At 43.2% G+C, this 20,138-nt stretch overlaps 1 protein-coding gene across 1 annotated transcript in view; it reads right to left on the reverse strand.

Moving 5' to 3' along the window:
- Positions 1-20,138, reverse strand: part of REV3L (REV3 like, DNA directed polymerase zeta catalytic subunit) — a 206,336-nt gene that overhangs the window by 67,297 nt on the left and 118,901 nt on the right. Inside the window, exons 5-10 of the mRNA XM_073675863.1 lie at positions 14,572-14,668; positions 9,910-10,004; positions 8,512-8,616; positions 3,998-4,082; positions 3,349-3,491; positions 3-131 (exon numbers count right to left, since the gene is read on the reverse strand). Of these exons, the coding sequence (XP_073531964.1) occupies positions 3-131; positions 3,349-3,491; positions 3,998-4,082; positions 8,512-8,616; positions 9,910-10,004; positions 14,572-14,668 (654 nt within the window). The remainder of the gene's footprint in view (positions 1-2; positions 132-3,348; positions 3,492-3,997; positions 4,083-8,511; positions 8,617-9,909; positions 10,005-14,571; positions 14,669-20,138) is intronic.

Consider the following 20,138-nt stretch of genomic DNA (forward strand, 5'->3'; position numbering starts at 1 on the left):
ACAGAATACGGGAGACTGACTCAACCTCTGAGGCATAGGTTGGAAGCATTGACTATTTTCCATGATATTTAAAATGGCTTCTTCATCAATCACAGCATCTGTATAGCCTTTATCCTCACATGGCTCAGCTTCTATGTAAGAAGAACACAATATATCACCGATATAAGATACATTCACTACATGGGTCTTATAAATGTAAATTATTTTTCCAATTTAGCCCTTCACTCCCTATTAATAGTGAAAAGCCACAAAAGTGTTTAAGAAACCCCTTAAAGGGAATGTGTCACCCCCCTGTGAGATATCAGACGTCTACTATGGCCATACAGGGTATAGAGAAGTAAATCTATACATACCTGTATGTCCCATAGTAGAGGTCTGATTGCAGAGAAAAGCACTTTAATCAATTCTTTTTTCCACAGGCTTGTCGTACGGCAATCCCCGCCTATGTGCTTATTATTCCCCCAAATCCCCACCTCTCTGCTTAATTATCATATCCGCCCCTCCCCTGCACATCACACTGACCTGTGACGTGCACTGTGCTCCCTGACAAACCGCCGCTCACATAGAGCGCACTTTGCTTCATCCCGGCTCCGTCTCTGTGCTCTGCGCCGCAGGTTTCTATTGTGCGCAATAGAACCCTGCAGCACAGAGCACAGGAAGACGGGGCCGGGATGAAGCAAAGTGCGCTCTATGTGAGCATGCCCGGAAGTCAGTGCACAGTGCACGTCACAGGGCCTGTTATAGGGCCCTGTGACGTGCAGGGGAGGGGGGATATGATACCTTTAAGCCCTCTTACATAACAATCCAGCCACTTGATTATAACCCCCAGGTCCCCTTATAGAATTCTGCTATGCCGTATGCTAATTGGCGCGGTCCCGTTGAATGGGCATCACAGGTCTGTGCTTATTATCTCTTCAGAGAGGAAGAGGACTTGAACTTTAGTGCCACCTATTGGAAGTAGCAATCCTAAAAGTCAATATCGACCCTATAAAGAGCCTTGTCATATGACTTAAGATAAAAGCTAAACCAGAATTTCAATTTGCACACATGTTTTGTGCCTTTGTCCATCCACAGTGCAAAGCATGAGACCGGGGTCTAAGGGGTAACGTTTCTCCTTGTGGAGAGTGACATGCCAGTGTAAGGAGGCTTATAAGCCATGCAATGCTATATTTCATTTCACATAGGAGCATTGAATAGCCTTCCTGCTTTGTTGGATGTGCATGGCATTTCCTACGTCATCCACCCAGTGCAGCAAATCTTGAGCCTGTGCAGTTGAAGCACAGACCTGTGCATGATTGCTTTTCGCTCTGCCATGCTGAGGGTAGAACAAAGACCTGTAATGCACATGCACTGGCTTCACTTCTGGGTCATTGGTTCCCTCATGGCAGAGTGAAATGCATCTATACAGGTCTTCGCTACCATCAACTGCAAAGACTCAAGATTTGCAGCATTGGGTGGGCGACGTAGGAGACATCATCCACATCCATCAAAGTAGGAAGGCTGGTTATTGCGGAGAGAGGAGCTGAGCACAGACCAGAGACGCCCATCCGACCGGACTGATGCGAATAGCATTTGGTGTGGGATAATCATACAGTGGCATGTAGAAGATTGGGCACCCCTAGTCAAAATTACTGTTATTGTGAAAAGTTAAGCAAGTTGAAGATGAAATTATTTCTAAAAGGCCTAAAATTATTTCATTTGTCTTGTAGGAAAAAAAAAAAGTCATTTTTTTTGCATTTTAAAAATTACAAAAAGGGAAATGGGCTGATGCAAAAGTTTGGGCACCCTTGGAGATTTTTTGTGCTCTGATAACTTTGACTAAGGTTTCAGACCTTAATTAGCCTGTTTGGGTTATGGCTTGTTCACTACCATCGTCAGGAAAGGCAGGTGATGCAAATTTCCCAGCTTTATAAAAACCCAGCCTCCTCTATCCTTGTGCCAAAAAACAGCAGTCAAAAACAGCAGTCATGGGTTCTTCTAAGCAGCTGCATAGCACTCTGAAAATGGTGGAGGCCCACAAAGCATGAGAAGGCTATAAGAAGATAGCAAAGCATTTTCAAGTTGCCCTTTCCTCAGTTCGAAATGAGGAAATGTCAGTTAACAGGAACAGTGGAGGTCAAGATAAGGTCTGGAATACCTAGCAAAATTTCAGTGAGAGCTGCTCTTAGGATTGCTAGAGAGGAAATCAGAACCCCCACTTGACCGCAAAAGACCTTCAAAAATATTTAACAGACTATGGAGTTGTGGTACATTGTTCTACCATTCAGAGACACTTGCACAAATATGGTCTTCATGGAAGAGTCATCAGAAGAAAACATCTCCTGCATCCTCACCATAAAATTCAGTATTAAATTAGAAGTACGCAAAAGAACATCTAAACAAGAATCATGCATTTTGGGTACAAGTCCTGTGGAAAGATGAGGATAAAATAGAACTCTTTGGCCACAATGATCAAAGGTATGTGTGGAGAAAAAAGGGCACAGAATTCCAGGAAAAGAATATCTCGCCAACCATTAAGCATGGGGGAAGATCAATCATACTTGGGGTTGTGTTGCAGACAATGGAACGGGGAACATTTCACAGGTAGAAAGAAGAATGGATTCAATGAAATTTCAACAAAATTCTTGATGCAAACATAACACCATCTGTAAAAAAAAGCTGAAGTTGAAAAGAGGATGGTTTCTACAAATGGATAATGATCCTAAATACACGTCAAAATCCACAAAAGACTACCAACAAAGGGTGCAAGCTGAAGGTTTACAATGGCCCTCACAGTCCCCTGACCTGAACATCATTGAAAATCTGTGGCTAGACCTTAAAATAGCAGTGAATGCAAGACGACCCAGGAATCTCAAAGAACTGGAAGAATTTTCCAAGGAAGAATGGATGAAAATCCATCAAACAAGAACTAAAAGACTCTTGGCAGCCTACAAAAAAACATTTACAAGCTGTGATACTTTCAAAAGGGGGGTGCTACTAGGTACTAACCATGCAGGGTGCCCAAACTTTTGCATAAGCTCATTTTCCTTTTTATAATTTTTAAAATGTAAAAAATGAAAAGATATATATATTTTGCCTCAAATACAAAGTAAATGTGTCATTTTGAACTTTAGGCCTTTTAGAGATCATTTCATCTTCAACTTGCTTAACTGTTCACAATAACAGTAATTTTGACCAGGGGTGCCCAAACTTTTACATGCCACTGTATAAGTTATTTTCTTTGATAAGCTGGTAGCTTATACACATGTTGCTGGACTGCTGGGCAAGAGGGCTTAAAGGTGGTGCTTTTAGTTTATACAGGGAAAACCTGGTGACCGCTTCCATTTAAAACAATATTAAGAGTCTTACTTTCCTGTGGATCTCTGTGCACCTCCACCAAGTTAGCTGGTGTACAAGGAACGGACTCCGACAAGTCCAATGTTGAATGCAATGTGAGCTCTGCAGAGAAATCGTCAGACATGCTGCTGGAATCCATAGAGTGTGACAGTGTCCTGTTGATAAGGAATGATGGGGAAAATCCATATGAAATGGTATACCATGCTGGCTATTCTTAAATCCTAAAGCTTTTCTTTATTAAAATTAGGAATCAAGAAATCAAAATATTAAATCCATTCTTATGATAAATGAAAGAACAGAATTTTTGATGATTTTCCAGGAAGAATCCAAGCTCTACTACTAGAAGTGTAACAGCTCATAATGAAGATTAGCCATCTAAAATAACTTAATTTCTACTCATTTGTGCATATATACATATTTTAGATTTTGTTTCTCACAGCTGGAGAAAGATAAAGAATGCCGTTTTATTTTTTAACCCTGTAGATAGTAATTTTAAACCAGATCAGAATCCGGAGCTCGCTTACATTGTAGATACTGCAGGTATTTCACGTTTTTGTCATGTATTTTGACATTAAACCCTGAAATGGTAATTGAAGTTGACAGCGTTCCTCATGGGGTGCAACTATTTACTTGCCAAACTTGTAAGAGGCCTCATACTTACACCGAGAAGTCATTTTGCTTCAGAATCTCTTTAAGCCTTTTCTGAAAGATTTTTTCACTTTCTGTCACGGCTATAAATCCACGATCTTTAGACAAAATAAAGCAAGCAAAAATTACTCCACATTAAAAAAAAAAAATACAAAAAAAATCTATCAAGAGTTTAGAAAAATAACATTACAGCTGATCTCCAGGTTCTCCCTTTTACCTGTTGATCTACTATTTATCACTGGTGGTTATAATTATCTTTCCATGCTGTTCATGTTCAAGGTTATGTTCACACAGGGTGGATATGCTTTGGATTATTTCCAATGCAGTGCAAAGCCTGCAGCATCTCATACAGCTATGGCATATCCCCAGGATAGCAGATGTGAATCCCATCAATGGGACTTGCATCTATCTCAAGAATAGGGCTCTAAAATGCGCCACTGTCAGAGTAGGCGTAGTGGGAATTCTGACCACCTCGCCCCTGACAGCAGTGTACAAGGCCTGTTTCTCAAGATAAATGCAGGTCTCAATGGTGTTCGGCTATATGCCCATGATGCAGAAATGCTCCGGATTTTTCCTGAGCGTTTCTGCATCTCCCTGGCAGAAAAAACACATGCGGATTGTACATGCGGATTGTACATGCGGATTGTACATGTGTTTTTCCTGCCAGGGACATGCGGATGTGAAGCGTTCTTCACATGCATTTCCGCATGCGGGTTGACAAGCGCTTTCCAAGCGATTTTGGCATCACTTGGAAAGTGCTTGACAACTTGGTCACACTATATAAATCCATGCAAACGGCATGGATTTATATAGTGTGACCATAAAGAATGGTAAAAAATAAAAAAAATAAATCTATACTTACCTTCTGATGGCCCACGGAGTCTTTATTCGCTCCGTCCTGGCTGCCGGCAGCTCGCAGTACACTCCACTGAAGGACCTGCCGTCACATGACTATGACGTCAGCGCAGGTCCTTCAGTCCACCGTGAGCTGCCGGCAAGCGAAGACAAGGAGACTGGGGGCCATCAGAAGGTAAATATCATATTTATTTTTTATTTTATTGTTTTTTCACAGGTACTATGGTACCCGGGTCCGGAGGAGAGTCTCCTGTCCTCCAGACCCGGGTACCATCCGCACATTGAAACGCTTGGATTCTGCATATACAGATCCAGTGATGCGGAATCCAAGTGATCCAATGCAAGTCAATGGCGGCGAAAACGCAGCGCTTCCTCAAAATAATTGGTAGTGCTGCGTTTTTTTCCGCAATGATAATCCTCAGCGGAAATTTCGGCAGCATGTGCACAGCACATGCGGATTATCATTGGGGAACATGGCAGACCTTCTACTAAGCGTTTTTTAAGCGTTTCTGCAGCGGAATTGCCGCTGCGGAAACGCTTGAAAAGACGCATCGTGGGCACACAGCCCAAGATGGGAATACTCCATTAAGAAATGGGGGAAGGATTTCCTAACTGATTTATAGCCCTGATTTACTGAAGAGCGAAAACGATAAGAATTAAAAAGTACAGAAATTCAACTTTAATTAAGTATCACCCATTGGGAAAGCGCATATTTAATATATAATGTTAAGCCTCTAGTTGCACATGTACTTACAAGGTTTATGGATTAACAAAAATAAATGCACTACTAAGGGAACAGAAAAAAATGAGATGGCCTTCCAGAAATACAATGGCCATTTATCAAGTTCTTCAGCAGGTTTCTGCACTTTACAGATTTCGATTTTTTTATACCTTTACATGGCCAGTACGTTCCTCTGTTACTGTAAAATCCGCATCTGAGTTAAGATACAAATGAGGCTAAAGTGCTTTTTATATATTGAAGCTCTTCCCAAGCATGCGTCATTCCCTAGCTCTACATGTGCATACAAATAATTTAAGGGGCGAAATCTTGCTGACAGATTAAAAGGATCTCTCTCTAAATTTTTCATGTTGAACTGGGCACACGATTTAATATTGGCCGGAGGGGGGAATAAAACGTGTTTTTTTTATGTGGCCTTTCCGTTACGGAGATATTAGCAATCAAAGTATTTGGCAATCCACATGGGTGTTACTAGATCGCAACTCATACAGGGAGAAGAAGTACAGTCCCCTGGTGAAAAGTATCTAATAACATCTACTTAGACTTACAGTAGCTAAAGAGAACTTATTAGGTGCCAAATAGTTTGATAGAAGAAAATCAACATAATGCTATCTAATGCAATGAGACCGCACAGTCTGTACTTTTACAGAGTCCTATACTTTATACATGTGAACTGTTTGAAACATATCAAGAATCTATCCTTTTTTTAAACTCTTTATTTGTCATGTGAATAAACGGCAAACATTGCTATGTGCACTAAAACTGTCAAAACAGCATTAACGGAGTTATCCAGGACTTTTTTTTTTTTCTTTTACTTATGGGGCTAAGAACTTACCGGCAGGTAGTTGTCAACCACCTACTTGTTCTCCCCTACACCGATCTCTCCGGGCACAAGTGGCGATTCTGCTACTTCCTTTGGCCTCCCGTTGATAGAGCAGATTCTTCTCTCTCGGCTGCTTTGTTGATGGGGTATCACCGCCGCCTTAATTTTGATTGACAGCTGGCTACCCTCAGTAACGCAGAGGAGCTGGCTTCTTCCTTTTGTGACGTTACAGGAAGCAGGAGAAAGTTCTTAGCCCAATAGGAACAAGAACCTCAAAGTCCAGGATAACCCCTTTAGTTGCCTTCATATGTGCCGAAATACATACAGTGGGTATGGAAAGTATTCAGACCCCTTTACATTTTTCACTGTTTCACTGCAGCCATTTGGTAAATTCTAAAAAGTTATTTTTTTTTCTCATTAAAGTACACTCTGCACCCCATCTTGACTGAAAAAAAACAGAAATGTAGAAATTTTTGCAAATTTATTAAAAAAGAAAAACTGAAATATCACATGGTCATAAGTATTCAGACCCTTTGCTCAGTATTGAGTAGACGCACCCTTTTGAGCTAGTACAGCCATGAGTCTTCTTGGGAATGATGCAACAAGTTTTTCACACATCTCCAGTTCCGTCAGGTTTGATGGTGAACGTTGGTGGACAGCCATTTTCAGGTCTCTCTAGAATGCCTAATTGGGTTTAGGTCAGGGCTCTGGCTGGGCCGGTCAAGAATGGTCATAGAGTTGTTCTGAAGCCACTCCTTTGTTATTTTAGCTGTGTGCTTAGGGTCATTGTCTTGTTGGAAGGTGAACCTTCGGCCAAGTCTGAGGTCCAGAGAACTCTGGAAGAGGTTTTCATCCAGGATATCTCTGTACTTGGCCGCATTCATGTTTCCTTCAATTGCAACCAGTCGTCCTTTCCCTGCAGCTGAAAAACACCCCCAATAGCATGATGCTGCCACCACCATGTTTCACTGTTGGGATTGTATTGGGCAGGTGATAAGCAGTGCCTGGTTTTCTCCACACATACCGCTTAGAATTATCACCAAAAAGTTCTATCTTCATCTCATCAGACCAGAGAATCTTATTTCTCATAGTCTGGGAGTCCTTCATGTGTTTTTGAGCAAACTCTATCCTGGCTTTCATATGTCTAGCACTGAGGAGAGGCTTTCGTTGGGCCACTCTGCCATAAAGGCCAGACTGGTGGAGGGCTGCAGTGATAGTTGACTTTGTGGAACTTTGTCCCATCTCCCTACTGCATCTCTGGAGCTCAGCCACAGTGATCTTGGGGTTCTTCTTTACCTCTCTCACCAAGGCTCTTCTCCGATGATTGCTCAGTTTGGCTGGACGGCCAGGTCTAGGAAGACTTCTGGTGGTCCCAAACTTGTTCCATTTAAGGATTATGGAGGCCACTGTGCTCTTAGGAACCTTGAGTACTGCAGAAATTCTTTTGTAATCTAGGCCAGATCTGTGCCTTGCCACAATTCTGTCTCTGAGCTCCTTGGGCAGTTTCTTTGAGCTCATGATTCTCATTTGGTCTGACATGCACTGTGAGCTGTGAGGTCTTATATAGACAGGTGTGTGCCTTTCCAAATCAAGTCCTATCAGTTAAATTAAACACAGCTGGACTCCAGTGAAGGAGTAGAACCATCTCAAGAAAGATCACAAGGAAATGGACAGCATGTGACCTAAATATGAGTGTCTGAGCAAAGGTTCTGAACACTTATGACCATGTGATATTTAAATTTTTCTTTTTTAATAAATTGGCAAAGATTTCTACATTTCTGTTTTTTTTTCCAGTCAAGATGAGGTGCTGAGTGTACATTAATGAGAAAAAATTAACTTTTTAGAATTTACCATATGACTGCAATGAAACAAAGAGTGAAAAATTTAAAGGGGTCTGAATACTTTCCGTACCCACTGTATCTGCATCCACATGTGCTGCTCGTGTACTAATAAAGGATCGTTTTGTACAAAGGCTTTATGAATAACTGAGCATTGCCATATGCAAAAGTCATTCCAATCTTACACTAGAAATGACAGAATTTTTAATCTAGTAAGCTAGTCGCTCTCACCACCATCTAATCACATATCTATTAATATCTACACTGTTTACCTTGTGAATCTGGAGGAGCGACCTGGGAAGACTGCTGTTTCTCTCTGCGACGTTGTTTCTCATCTTCCCATATTGCTTGCAGACCGGGATTTTTTCCTATCTGAGCTGTAAAAAAAAAAAAAGACGACCCATTTGTTTCACAGGGGTTATATTTCCTTTACATAAACAAACAATGCTATATATTTGTATATATCTCTATGCTACATTCACATTTTGAATCCACATTCAAAATCTTCAAATGTTTGTTACAATGCAAATTAAACAAGAAAAAAAATCAAAACATCTCTCCTGCTTTGGCACTGATGATGGGCAAACACATTAGAACACATGCATGCAAATGGAATTTCTGGGTTTGCTTCTCATCCCACGTCAAGAGTCAAGGCCGTTTGAAGGGTCGATATTGACTTCTAGGATAGCTACTTCCAATAGGAAGAGAATATTTGCATATTTAAATTCCCAGAGGAGCATGGGAGACCTATAAGTCTCCTTAAGCAGATTTGCCACTCTCTACAAGGAGAAACTTTTCCACTTAGACCTCCAGAGAAATCAGTTCTTCAACTTTGCACTGATGAGGGGGCAAACATCCCAAAACATGTATCTGCAAATGGAGTTTCTGGTTTGGCTTATCATTAATCATGTGACAAGATTCTTTAAAAGGTTGTTATTGACTTTTAGGATTGATGCATCCAATAGGTGGCACTAGAGTTCCTGTTCTTTCCCTCTCTGAATAAGCTATTTGGACATGAAAATCTGAAGTATGCCCCATCAGTTCTGTATTTACCATTTTGTTATTACTGCAGATTTTAATTAATTAAGCATTACAGGGAGGGGTTCAGGGCAGAATCTGATGATTAATCTATATGCATTTTGGCATATTGATACATGCAGAGAAACTGCCCTATTATTGCGAACATTTGAAACAAGACTTCAGGTGAGATTTCATTTCTGGGTCACAGATCAGAGATAATCTGAGATCTCTTCTGTACCAAAATCATATGCATTTTCTGTATCAATACTCGGAGGAAAAAAAGGATTGGCTGTTGGATTTCAATATAACAGAACCTTTTACTTACGCAAAGTAGGCTGATTGCCAGAGATGTCAGTCATCAGATTACTCCCCACTCAGAGCAGTCAAACCAGTCATACAGGTATAAAAGGAGTCAGGAAAATAGTGGTCAGCTGAATGAGATTTCACTGACATCTATCTAATGTATATGGCTATCTTAAGATCACATCAGAATAAGGACATCTTGAAGGAGGAGGTACGGTTTCCAAGTGATGCCAAAGAGATTCTATCTAATGTGTACAAGAGGCGCTTACATTATTTAGACAAATATAAATTAACGCTAAAAATACTAAGAATTTAATAATTGATTAGATATAAATAAAAATGCATACCTTCAATTTCTTGGCGATTTAAAATATCAGCAGCAACAGCATCCACCTCCAACTCACAGGTACTTTGTGGTTCTACTCCTTCTAACATTAAAGAGCTGTAAGAGACACGATATGCCGGCTTGGTAGTTGGAAAACAGAACAATACAAACAGAATACCACAGCACAATAACAATAAGAGAAGTAATAACTTATCAATATGGCTTAAAAGGAACTCGTCACCACATTTTTGCCACCTAGTCTAAGAGCAGCATAATGTAGAGAGAGAGACCCTGATGAGAGCAATGCGTCACTTACTGGGCTGCATGCTATAATTTTGGAGAAATCACTGTTTTATCAAGAATAGATTATCACTAGTGAACTACCAAACCTGCATGACCGGGTGTGATCAGTTGTGGAATGGAACAGCACAACTCCATCAACTGTATAATGGCCAAGGTTGGGTACTGCACATGCGCCCCTATTCTAATAAATAGGGGTGGATCTGCACCATATACAGTTGATGGAGCTATGCTGTACCGCATCAATAGGCCACCAGTATTAAAGCACTAAACAATCCATTTAATTATAAAAGCCCTAGACCTCAAAAAAGATGCTTCCTCTCAACACACATCATTCAATAACCGCCATACCAGGAGGGCATGTGGGCAGCTGTGCATTTGTATAGGCATCTTTCAACTAATTAAAGGGGTTGTCAACCTTTCAGGACAATTTTTTTTCTACTTAAATACTCACATCATTAGCCCTGCGGGCTGTGAGGATTCTCCGATGTCAGAGCCGTCATGTGACCACAAGCATGCAATATGAACACTCCCGGCTACAACCCAACTAGTCTGTTTCCAGCCTCGCTTAATTTAAGTATATGGACACTGGAAGATCCTCACAACACTCAGTGCGGGTGACATCCGGATTCACAAGTCTACAGTCACAGAGTGACTGCAGACTTGTTGTTTAAGACCGGGCAACCCCTTTGCTACACATAGGGACAGTTGAGGCGATCAACCGGTCACCACAGGCCTAGTTTTTCTGACCCGCAGCGGGTACTGACAAGTTGCCCCCCTGGTACTGCAAGGACATGCAGTACTACATGCTGACCTCTCAAATGAATGTCCATTCTGATATTAAACCCAAGGCAAAAATTTATATGACTGACAGTACTTTACATTCATCTGAATGGGGTTGCTTTGGCAGCAAGCACGTGGATTTCTGCAAGCCCTATCCAGATGAATGGAAATGTCTGCAACTATGTGAATATACCCTAAAGGTCATGAGGACAGAGACACAACCCCTTTAAAGTGCAACTCTACTCAAAGCCTAAAATTTTAGAAGTGAAAGCATTATTTTAAGATCCTACATCTGGCACTATCAAGATGTAGGATAAGGGGAGCTGGCTGCCATCATTAGAGTTAGCCCCCATGGATCTACTCCGGTCAAGGAGGTCTTGGTAGTTCGGTATCCTAAATTATCAAATGTATGCAACATTATTTCTGTACCCTCAGCAGCAAGATACTACAGTGAAATGAGGGTCACACAGCACTGCCATTTTATTTTCGTCTCTATGTGCAAGGATCTGGAATTAATAAACTGTGAGAGCAACTGTCCACCAGTGAAATTTAATACGTGACCTTTGGGTGAAGAAAACACTCACAAATGATGGGCCTTGGATTATATAAACTAAACTAACAAGATATCACTTTTAAGCTTGTCAGCGCATAGAATCCTTGCCTAATGCCATAATTTATATCCCAGAGGCAAACAGCATTGAAAAGTATTAATAGGGCACCAAATCTGGAGCTAGCAAGGTAAAAAATGGGCAGAAATGCTTCTGTGATATTACAGTACACACAGAAAAATAGCATTCTGTCCAAAAGATTCACTTTGCCAGTCCACCTAGGTGTTAAAGAGGTTCTCCGCTGTGTATAGAAGGATCACTTGATAATAAAACAGGCAGCACAGTGGTTCAGTGGTTAGCACTACAGCCTTGCAATGCTGAGGTCCTGGGTTCAAATCCCACCAAGGACAACATCTGCAAGGAGTTTGTATGTTCTCCCCATGTTTGCGTTGGTTTCCTCCCACACTCCAAAGACATACTGATAGGCAATGTAGATTGTGAGCTCCAATGGGGACAGTGATGATAATGCCTGTAAAGTGCTGTGGAATTAATGGCGCTATATAAGTGAGTAAAATACATAAACAAAACAAATCAAAGTGTTCTTGGCTACAATCCCTGGGCCATTCCAAGGACACTTTGATTTGTTTTATTTATTTATTGCACAATGGGTTATCTGTGTAATGTAGGACAGAGCGGGTCCTCCAGTGTGAGACACTTTTTGTAGCCTTTTTCTAGCCAAAAATATAGAGACCTTGAACAGAGGAAGTACCGTATTTTTCGGACCATAAGACGCACCGGACCATAAGACGCACCTAGGTTTTAGAGGAGGAAAATAAAAATAAAAAATGTAAGCAAAAATGTGGTCATGCTGCACTTTTAAGGAGGAGGGGATCTATTGCTGACACTGGTATAGGGGTATGTCCCCCAATTCTGACAATATCCCCCATCCTGGTATATATGCCCCCCCCCCTTCCTTTTATATGTGGTCCCCATCCCCATCCTGGTATGCCTGGCATCCCTCCATCCTGGTATGCCTGGCATCCCTCCATCCTGGTATGCATGGCACCCCTCATCCCTATCCTGGTATGCATGGCACCCCTCATCCCTATCCTGGTATGCATGGCACCCCTCATCCCTATCCTGGTATGCATGGCAACCCTCATCCCTATCCTGGTATGCATGGCACCCCTCATCCCTGTCCTGGTATGCATGGCACCCCTAATCCCCATCCTGGTATGCATGGCACAGCAATCCCCCATCCTGGTATGCATGGCACAGCAATCCCCCATCCTGGTATGCATGGCACCCCTCATCCCTGTCCTAGTATGCATGGCACCCCTCATCCCTATCCTGGTATGCATGGCACCCCTCATTACTATCCTGGTATGCATGGCACCCCTCATCCCTGTCCTGGTATGCATGACACCCCTCATCCCTATCCTGGTATGCATGGCACCCCTCATCCCTATCCTGGTATGCATGGCACCCCTCATCCCTATCCTGGTATGCATGGCACCCCTAATCCCCGTCCTGGTATGCATGGCACAGCAATCCCCGTCCTGGTATGCATGGCACAGCAATCCCCCATCCTGGTATGCATGGCACAGCAATCCCCCATCCCTGTCCTGGTATGCATGGCACCCCTCATCCCTGTCCTGGTATGCATGGCACCCCTCATCCCCCATCCTGGTATGCATGGCACCCCCCATCCCTGTCCTGGTATGCATGGCACCCCTCATCCCTGTCCTGGTATGCATGGCACCCCTCATCCCTGTCCTGGTATGCATGGCACCCCTCATCCCTGTCCTGGTATGCATGGCACCCCTCATCCCTGTCCTGGTATGCATGGCACCCCTCATCCCTGTCCTGGTATGCATGGCACCCCTCATCCCTGTCCTGGTATGCATGGCACCCCTAATTCATATCCTGGTATGCATGGCACGCCTAATCCCTAACCTGATATGCATGGCACCCCTCATCCCTGTCCTGGTATGCATGGCACCCCTAATCCACATCCTGGTATGCATGGCACCCCTAATCCCTATCCTGGTATGCATGGCACCCCTCATCCTTACCCTGGTATGCATGCCCCCCTCATCCCCATCATGCTGCACATAAAAAAAAAAATAAACACTCCTACTCACCTTTCTTCTCTCCTCCAGCGCTGCGTCCTGTCTGCCTGCACTGATCTCTCCATGTGAGCCGTGCATGGCGTCACTGCCATGCGCGGCTCACAAGGAGAGATCAGCTGCCGGAAGTCACTGCTCCCCACGCCGGGACTGTGTGCGCGGGGAGCAGTGACTTCACTCTCCTTCATAGCCGGCACACAGTGTAGCCGCGCTGCGGCTCCTGCTGCTGCCGGCTATCACGTGTGCCCGCTTATTAAAGGGCATGAATATTCACCCCCTCCCCATATCCATGGGCGTGGAGAGAGGTTGAATATTCATGCCCTTTAACAGCGGGCACAGGCGATTCCGGCAGCAGCAGGAGCCGCAGCGCGGCTACACTGTGCCGCTATTAAGGAGCATGAATATTCAGTGCCCCCCATGGGCGTGGGGAGCAGTGAATATCCATTTTCTTTAGCAGCGGGGACAGTGTAGGCTGAAGCGGGCGGCGGCTGCCTCCTGTGCCCCGCTCCACCTCTGCTACCACTCCCCCCACACCCCACATATATATACACCCCCCCCAACATTCGGACTATAAGACGCACCCCCCATTTTCTTCCAAAATTTTGAAGGAAAAAAGTGTCTTATAGTCCGAAAAATACGGTATACATATGAACTCATTTCTGTAATAGGATACATAAAATAAGTTCTCATGCAGGCAACTCCATTCATAAAAGATCTAGTCACCTCTTCAATGGGAGTGAGTAAAATTGCATTGTTAAGTCAAAGCAGCCACTCTAAAGTGGTTTATTATCAAGGGGGAAAAAAAGCCTAAAAATGAATTGACAACCAGTAAGGTTGTAATTATCCTCGGCACAGTTACTTAAAAGCCACAATTACATGCCAAAATTATAGCACTGAGCAAGGGTGAGAATCATGTTTACAAACCTAGGGATTTCATCTTCCTCCCACAGCACCAAGGTAGCATTGAAGGAACTTCCAGGGAGCGTATCTTTCAAGGGCTTCATATCCTGTGAGCCATCCCCTTAACAATAGAAAAAAGATATAAGGATTAATAAATATATATATATATAAATACACAAGACTGCTCACCATTGAACACCAAGAAGGCAAAGGCTCATGGTCATGGAATTATGAAAAATAAAGGATAAACATGTTAATGATATGCAAATTATGGAAAAAAAAAAGATTTTTTTTCAAAACATCTCAATTTATTCCGAATTGTATACGAGTGTCTCCCACGGAAATACACATAATTACATGTCCTAACACATTATCAGTGAGGTTACTAACCCCCGAGGATGTTTTCACCTTAATGACCAGGCCAAATTTTACAATTCTGACCAGTATCACTTTATAAGGTAATAACTCAGGAACACTTCAACATATCCCAGTGTTTCTAAGAATGTTTTTTCGGGACACATTGTATTTTATGTTAGTGGTAAATTTAGGTCAATATTATTGGAATTTTGGCTAAAATTTAGAACTTTTATCAAACTTTTAATTTTTTATGCCCTTAAACCAGATTGTTCTATCACACAAAATTGTTAATAAAGAACATTTCCCACATGTCTACTTTACATCAACATCATTTCTTTAAACATTATCTTTTTGTTAGGAAGTTCGAAGGGTTAAAAGGGGAATCTGTCACCACATTTGACCTATCTAAATTATTAATATGGGCATACAAGTTATAGGTTGCTGGAAAAAGTCATCCCTGTAGGAAGCTGAATAAAATGATACCTTGAAATTTGCGATCTGATGTCTTATTCCATAGAAATACACATTTTTCTTATATGTAAATGATCTCTTCCAGGCTATGGGGAGGATGCTGCCGGGAAGAGAATTTTGCTTCCAGAGCATATTTTACATGAAGGGGAGTTACCAGTGTGAGACAAGTAATGTCCATTCTCTGCTCTCCTGATCTCACTGCAGAGCTGTGTGTGATTATACCTGACACATCTGTAGGTTCCTCTCAGCTTCAGCCTCCATCTCACAGACAGACAGGGTGTAATATTATTACAATACAGCAGAGCTTAGAGAGCCACAAAAAAATGTTTGTAAAGGAGACAAATTTCATTTCTCCTGTTCTGTGTTAGTTAGTTGTCTCACACTGGTAATGCCCCTTTTATATAAAATAAGCACTGGAGGTAGAGTCATCTTCAAGGCAACGTCCTCCCCATAGCCTGGAAGAGGTCATATACATGACATGAATTAAAGCAAATGTGGAAGAAAAAAAATGAAAATTTTACATTTTCACAAGGGTAACAGGAGAAAATGGACCATATGATTTTGCTGTGCAATTTCTCATGAGTACGAAAATACCCCATATGTGGTGGAAAACCATTGTTTGGGAGCACGGCAGGGAAGGGGCACGATTTGACCATTGGAGTGGAAAATTGTCTGGAATAGACAGCAGATGTCATGTCACATTTGCAGAGCCCCTGATGTGCCTAAACAGTGGAAAACCCCCACAAGTGGCCCCATTTTTGAAACTACACCCTTCAAGGCAATAGCGTCCGGTCCATAGTGGCAGACCACGCTGCCGCCTATGGGGCCTGTGAGACATGGGGGCCCGGGAGTTGGGAGAAGGACTTTGCAAAAGATGACTCACTGCTCTGTTAGAGCAAAAGAGGAGGCTCCGTCCACCAGTTCTGGGCTCCAGCAGAGCAGAGTGGCTGCTTACAGTATGGCTACTGATCTCTCTGCTCTATATGTTCGTGCTCTGCTCTGCCCTGTAATTATAGCAAGAGAGGAGGAAGCTCAGCAGTCGGGCCCCAGGAGGAGGGGAGGCTGCACCACAGAGAAGATGGAAGTACAGGCTACAGGGAGAAGAAGCTGCTGAATGCACTATGTGCAACCATCTGCAGGGAGGGTAAGTCCATGTGTAATGTGTGGGTATATATGTATATGTTTGCATAGAGGTGTGAAATATGTCATGTCTATATATTTGTGAAGCTACAGTATGTGTACAGTTGAAACCAGAAGTTTACATACACTATATAAAAAGACACATGCATGTTTTTCTCAATATCTGACATGAAAAAAGAATAAAGCTTTCCCGTTTTACGTCAATTAGGATTACCATAATTTTTAATATTTGCCAAATGCCAGAATAATGAGGGAGAGAATGTTTTAAGGCATTTTTATTACTTACTGCAAAGTCAAAAGTTTACATACATTTCATTAGTATTTGGTACCATTATCCTTAAACTGAATGACTTGGGTCAAACGTTTGGGAAATCCTTCCACAAGCTTCTCACAATAGTGTCGGAATTTGTGCCCAACTTGGGCTCAACCAGGAAAATCAACCAAATTGAAAAAATGAAGCACACCCCTATGACTAAATGAGCAGGTACGATCTAACTATATAAACTGCTTTTTGGACACGATTACAGCGCAGTTTTTAATGAAATTTAGTGATGCATATTGTATCACTAACAATGCACTGGGGACAGTTTAGATGCTAGAAAAGACGTGACAGGTTCTCTTCAATGATGTCTATGGTGTGGCTATTCTTGTATTTCCTCTGGACAATCTGTCCGTGTTCTGTACACACCTGTGATATAGAGCGCGGCCTAAAGTGAACCTGACAGATGATAAATTCTGCTCGATCCACAGGCACCAGCTGGATGATCTCAGCCAGGAATGTTTTACTCTGAAACGCAACGGAGTTTCAGATAAAAACATACTTTAAAAGCCACCATGGTACGAGCCGCACGGTGGACTAGTTGCACAGACGTCACCCAGCAGCTTCTCCCACCCGCAGCTAGTGACTGACCGGTCTCTCACTAATCATACATGCAGTAATACTATAGACCTGTCAGTCACAGGCAGTGGGTTGGGAGAAGCCACCGGGTCACGTTTGTCCGATTTATCAACTGCGTGGCTCAGCCTCAACAGCTTTTAGGGTACGTGCCCACGATCCGTAATAGCACAGTTTTGGGCACAGCTCACCTGTGCTGCGTCCAAACAGTTGCGTTATACAGTACAAGCACAGTGGATAGGATTTACAGAAATCCCATGTCCACTATGCTTCTATTTGACGCCATGTACACTCAACCCTTTAGGAGCTTTAGGAGGCGCAGCACGTCAAGTTCTGTTGCGGAGACGCTAGTCTCCGTAACAGAAATTTCCCCAATAAAATCTTATTAGATGCGGTAACTCTGCATGAGTTCAATGAACATATGCGGATTTACCTGCGTGATCGGACGCAGCACTTTGGAGAAAATACACTACGTCCAAAGTGCTGCTATAGCCTGATCGTGGGCACATACCATAAAAGTATGTTCTTCCCTGAAATGTGGCAGCGTTTCATAGTCAAACATACCTGGCTGACATCATACAGCTCGTGCCTGATACCTGCGGATGATGGGTATCAGTTGTCTGGTTCCCTTTAAAGGTGTTTTCCAAAATAATGAAAGCGCTGCACCCTGGCAGTAATACATGGACATTAAAGAGATTATCTGGTAAAAGGTTCTTATGGAGGGTTAGACCTTGTAAAAATAAAAACACCACAATTAATCCTACTCACCTGCAGTTACCCTCCAGGATCCAGAGTGATCTGTGACCTGCACCAACAGCAATAATGTCACCATTCTGCCAGACACCGGATCACTGCAGCTTGTGATAGGCCGCAGCAGTCAGGTAACTTGAACTGCATGCATCACAAATTCCGCGCCTGCGCCCTTCACCTTTTTACGCGAGGTGCACTTCTTCCTGCCGTCTATGTATCAATGTAGAGAAGGGATCTTGTGCGCAGGCAAGTCACTCTGACTTCCTCGCGCCTGCGCACAAGATCCCTGCAGTACAATGAACATAGACGGCAGGAAGAAGTGCACCTCGCGTAAAAGGTGAAGGACGCAGGCGCAGGATTTGGCCGCCGCAACTGCATGTCACAGGACACTGACATTCAGGGGAGGGGGGAAACATTATAATTCACACAGTAGGCTGGGATTTCTTCAGGGCCCCAGGCCCGCAAGCATCAGAAACTTGATTGAATAAAAAGACATTTCACAGCAACAAGACATCTAATATGAGGCATACAGGTAGGTATAGATTTACATTTCTATCACCTGTATGCCCATATTAGAGGTCAGATAAGTCCGTAGGTGTGACAGATTCCCTATAAAGTGATGTGTACTTTGCTTTCCACTTCCAGGGCATTGTTATCGTGTAGGTCTAAGGTGGAGTCTGAGAATCAATGTCACTGATGAGTCCTATGTACACCAGTCAGACAGTGAATACAATGGTGGAACAGGGATGTGAAGTCCCGGGGTCTTCCGTGGGTATAACACTACTCAGACAACACAATTGTCACAAGGGATCTTTCTGATCTTTTCTCTACCATTCAGCTTGTGGGTATAAATCTCAGCAGAGCAGGTTCACTTACGTCACAAGATCGAGCCTACTGCGCAGAGCCCCACTCTACACGCTACACAGAGTGGAGCAGCACAACAATGGAATGGGCTAGGTAATATTTTTGCTTTCTGTTATCAGTCAGTACTTATAGGACCATCATATTCTGTAGTGATGGGGACCATTGTGGGAGCGTTCATACTGTGTGTAGGGGAATTGTATGTGGGGGATCATGCAATGTGGGGGTGTGTGCATTGGGGACATGATACTATCATACTATTTTGGAGTTAATCATACTGTGCGTACAGGGGAATTCACTGTTGGGTGAGGGTATCGTGCAGTGTGCCAGAAGCATTTTTAGAGGCATTATACAATACAGGCCACAAAAGGTGTATTGTAGTGGGTTAAAACATTAAGGTGCTTAAGAAGGAGCGAATTTACTGCAATATAGGTCTCTCTCCCAATCTTTGCAGATTATGAGGTATGCCATTTTGTGACTCTTCCTGTGCGCCGTGACCCCGCCTACTGCTGCGAGAAGAAAGGGGGGGGGGATTAGGACTTTTGCTATGGGGCCCCATGGCTTCTATGTATGCCCCTGCTTCAAGGAACTTATCTTGAGGTGTGGTGAGCACCTTGAACCACAGGTGCTTCACAGAATTTTATAAAGTTGAGCCATGAAAATGAAAAAAATACTGTAGTATTTTGCAGACTAAAAGACACACCCCAAATGTTGGGGTGGAAAATAGGAAAACATTTTTTTAAATAAAACGTTGGTGAATCTTATAGTCCGACTTTATGGTAGCTGACCTGGGGGCGGCTGCGGTGTAGCAGGGGTCACAGGAGGTAGAATTCGCTGCTGCAGGAGGCCACCGGCAGGAATGGGGAGATGCTGAGGCTCCGGATGGGGACTCTGCTCACCGCCGACATCTTCTGAAAGCCCAGAGCCTGCAGCCTTGCACCGCCGGGACACCACCTCCTCCCTGCCTGGGCCACGAAGCACCCCCCCCCTCCTCCCCAATTCCTGCAGCAGCCGGCCTCCTGTAGCAGCGGACATTGCCTCCTGTAACCCAGCTTATAAGATGTACCCCCATTTTCTTCCCAAATTTGGAGGGAAAAGGTGCATCTTATAATCCGAA

The sequence above is a fragment of the Phyllobates terribilis genome, unplaced genomic scaffold (genome assembly GCF_046119375.1).
Source record: "Phyllobates terribilis strain yellow unplaced genomic scaffold, ASM4611937v1 Scaffold_3__8_contigs__length_932513732, whole genome shotgun sequence".
In the NCBI taxonomy this organism is placed as follows: domain Eukaryota; kingdom Metazoa; phylum Chordata; class Amphibia; order Anura; family Dendrobatidae; genus Phyllobates; species Phyllobates terribilis.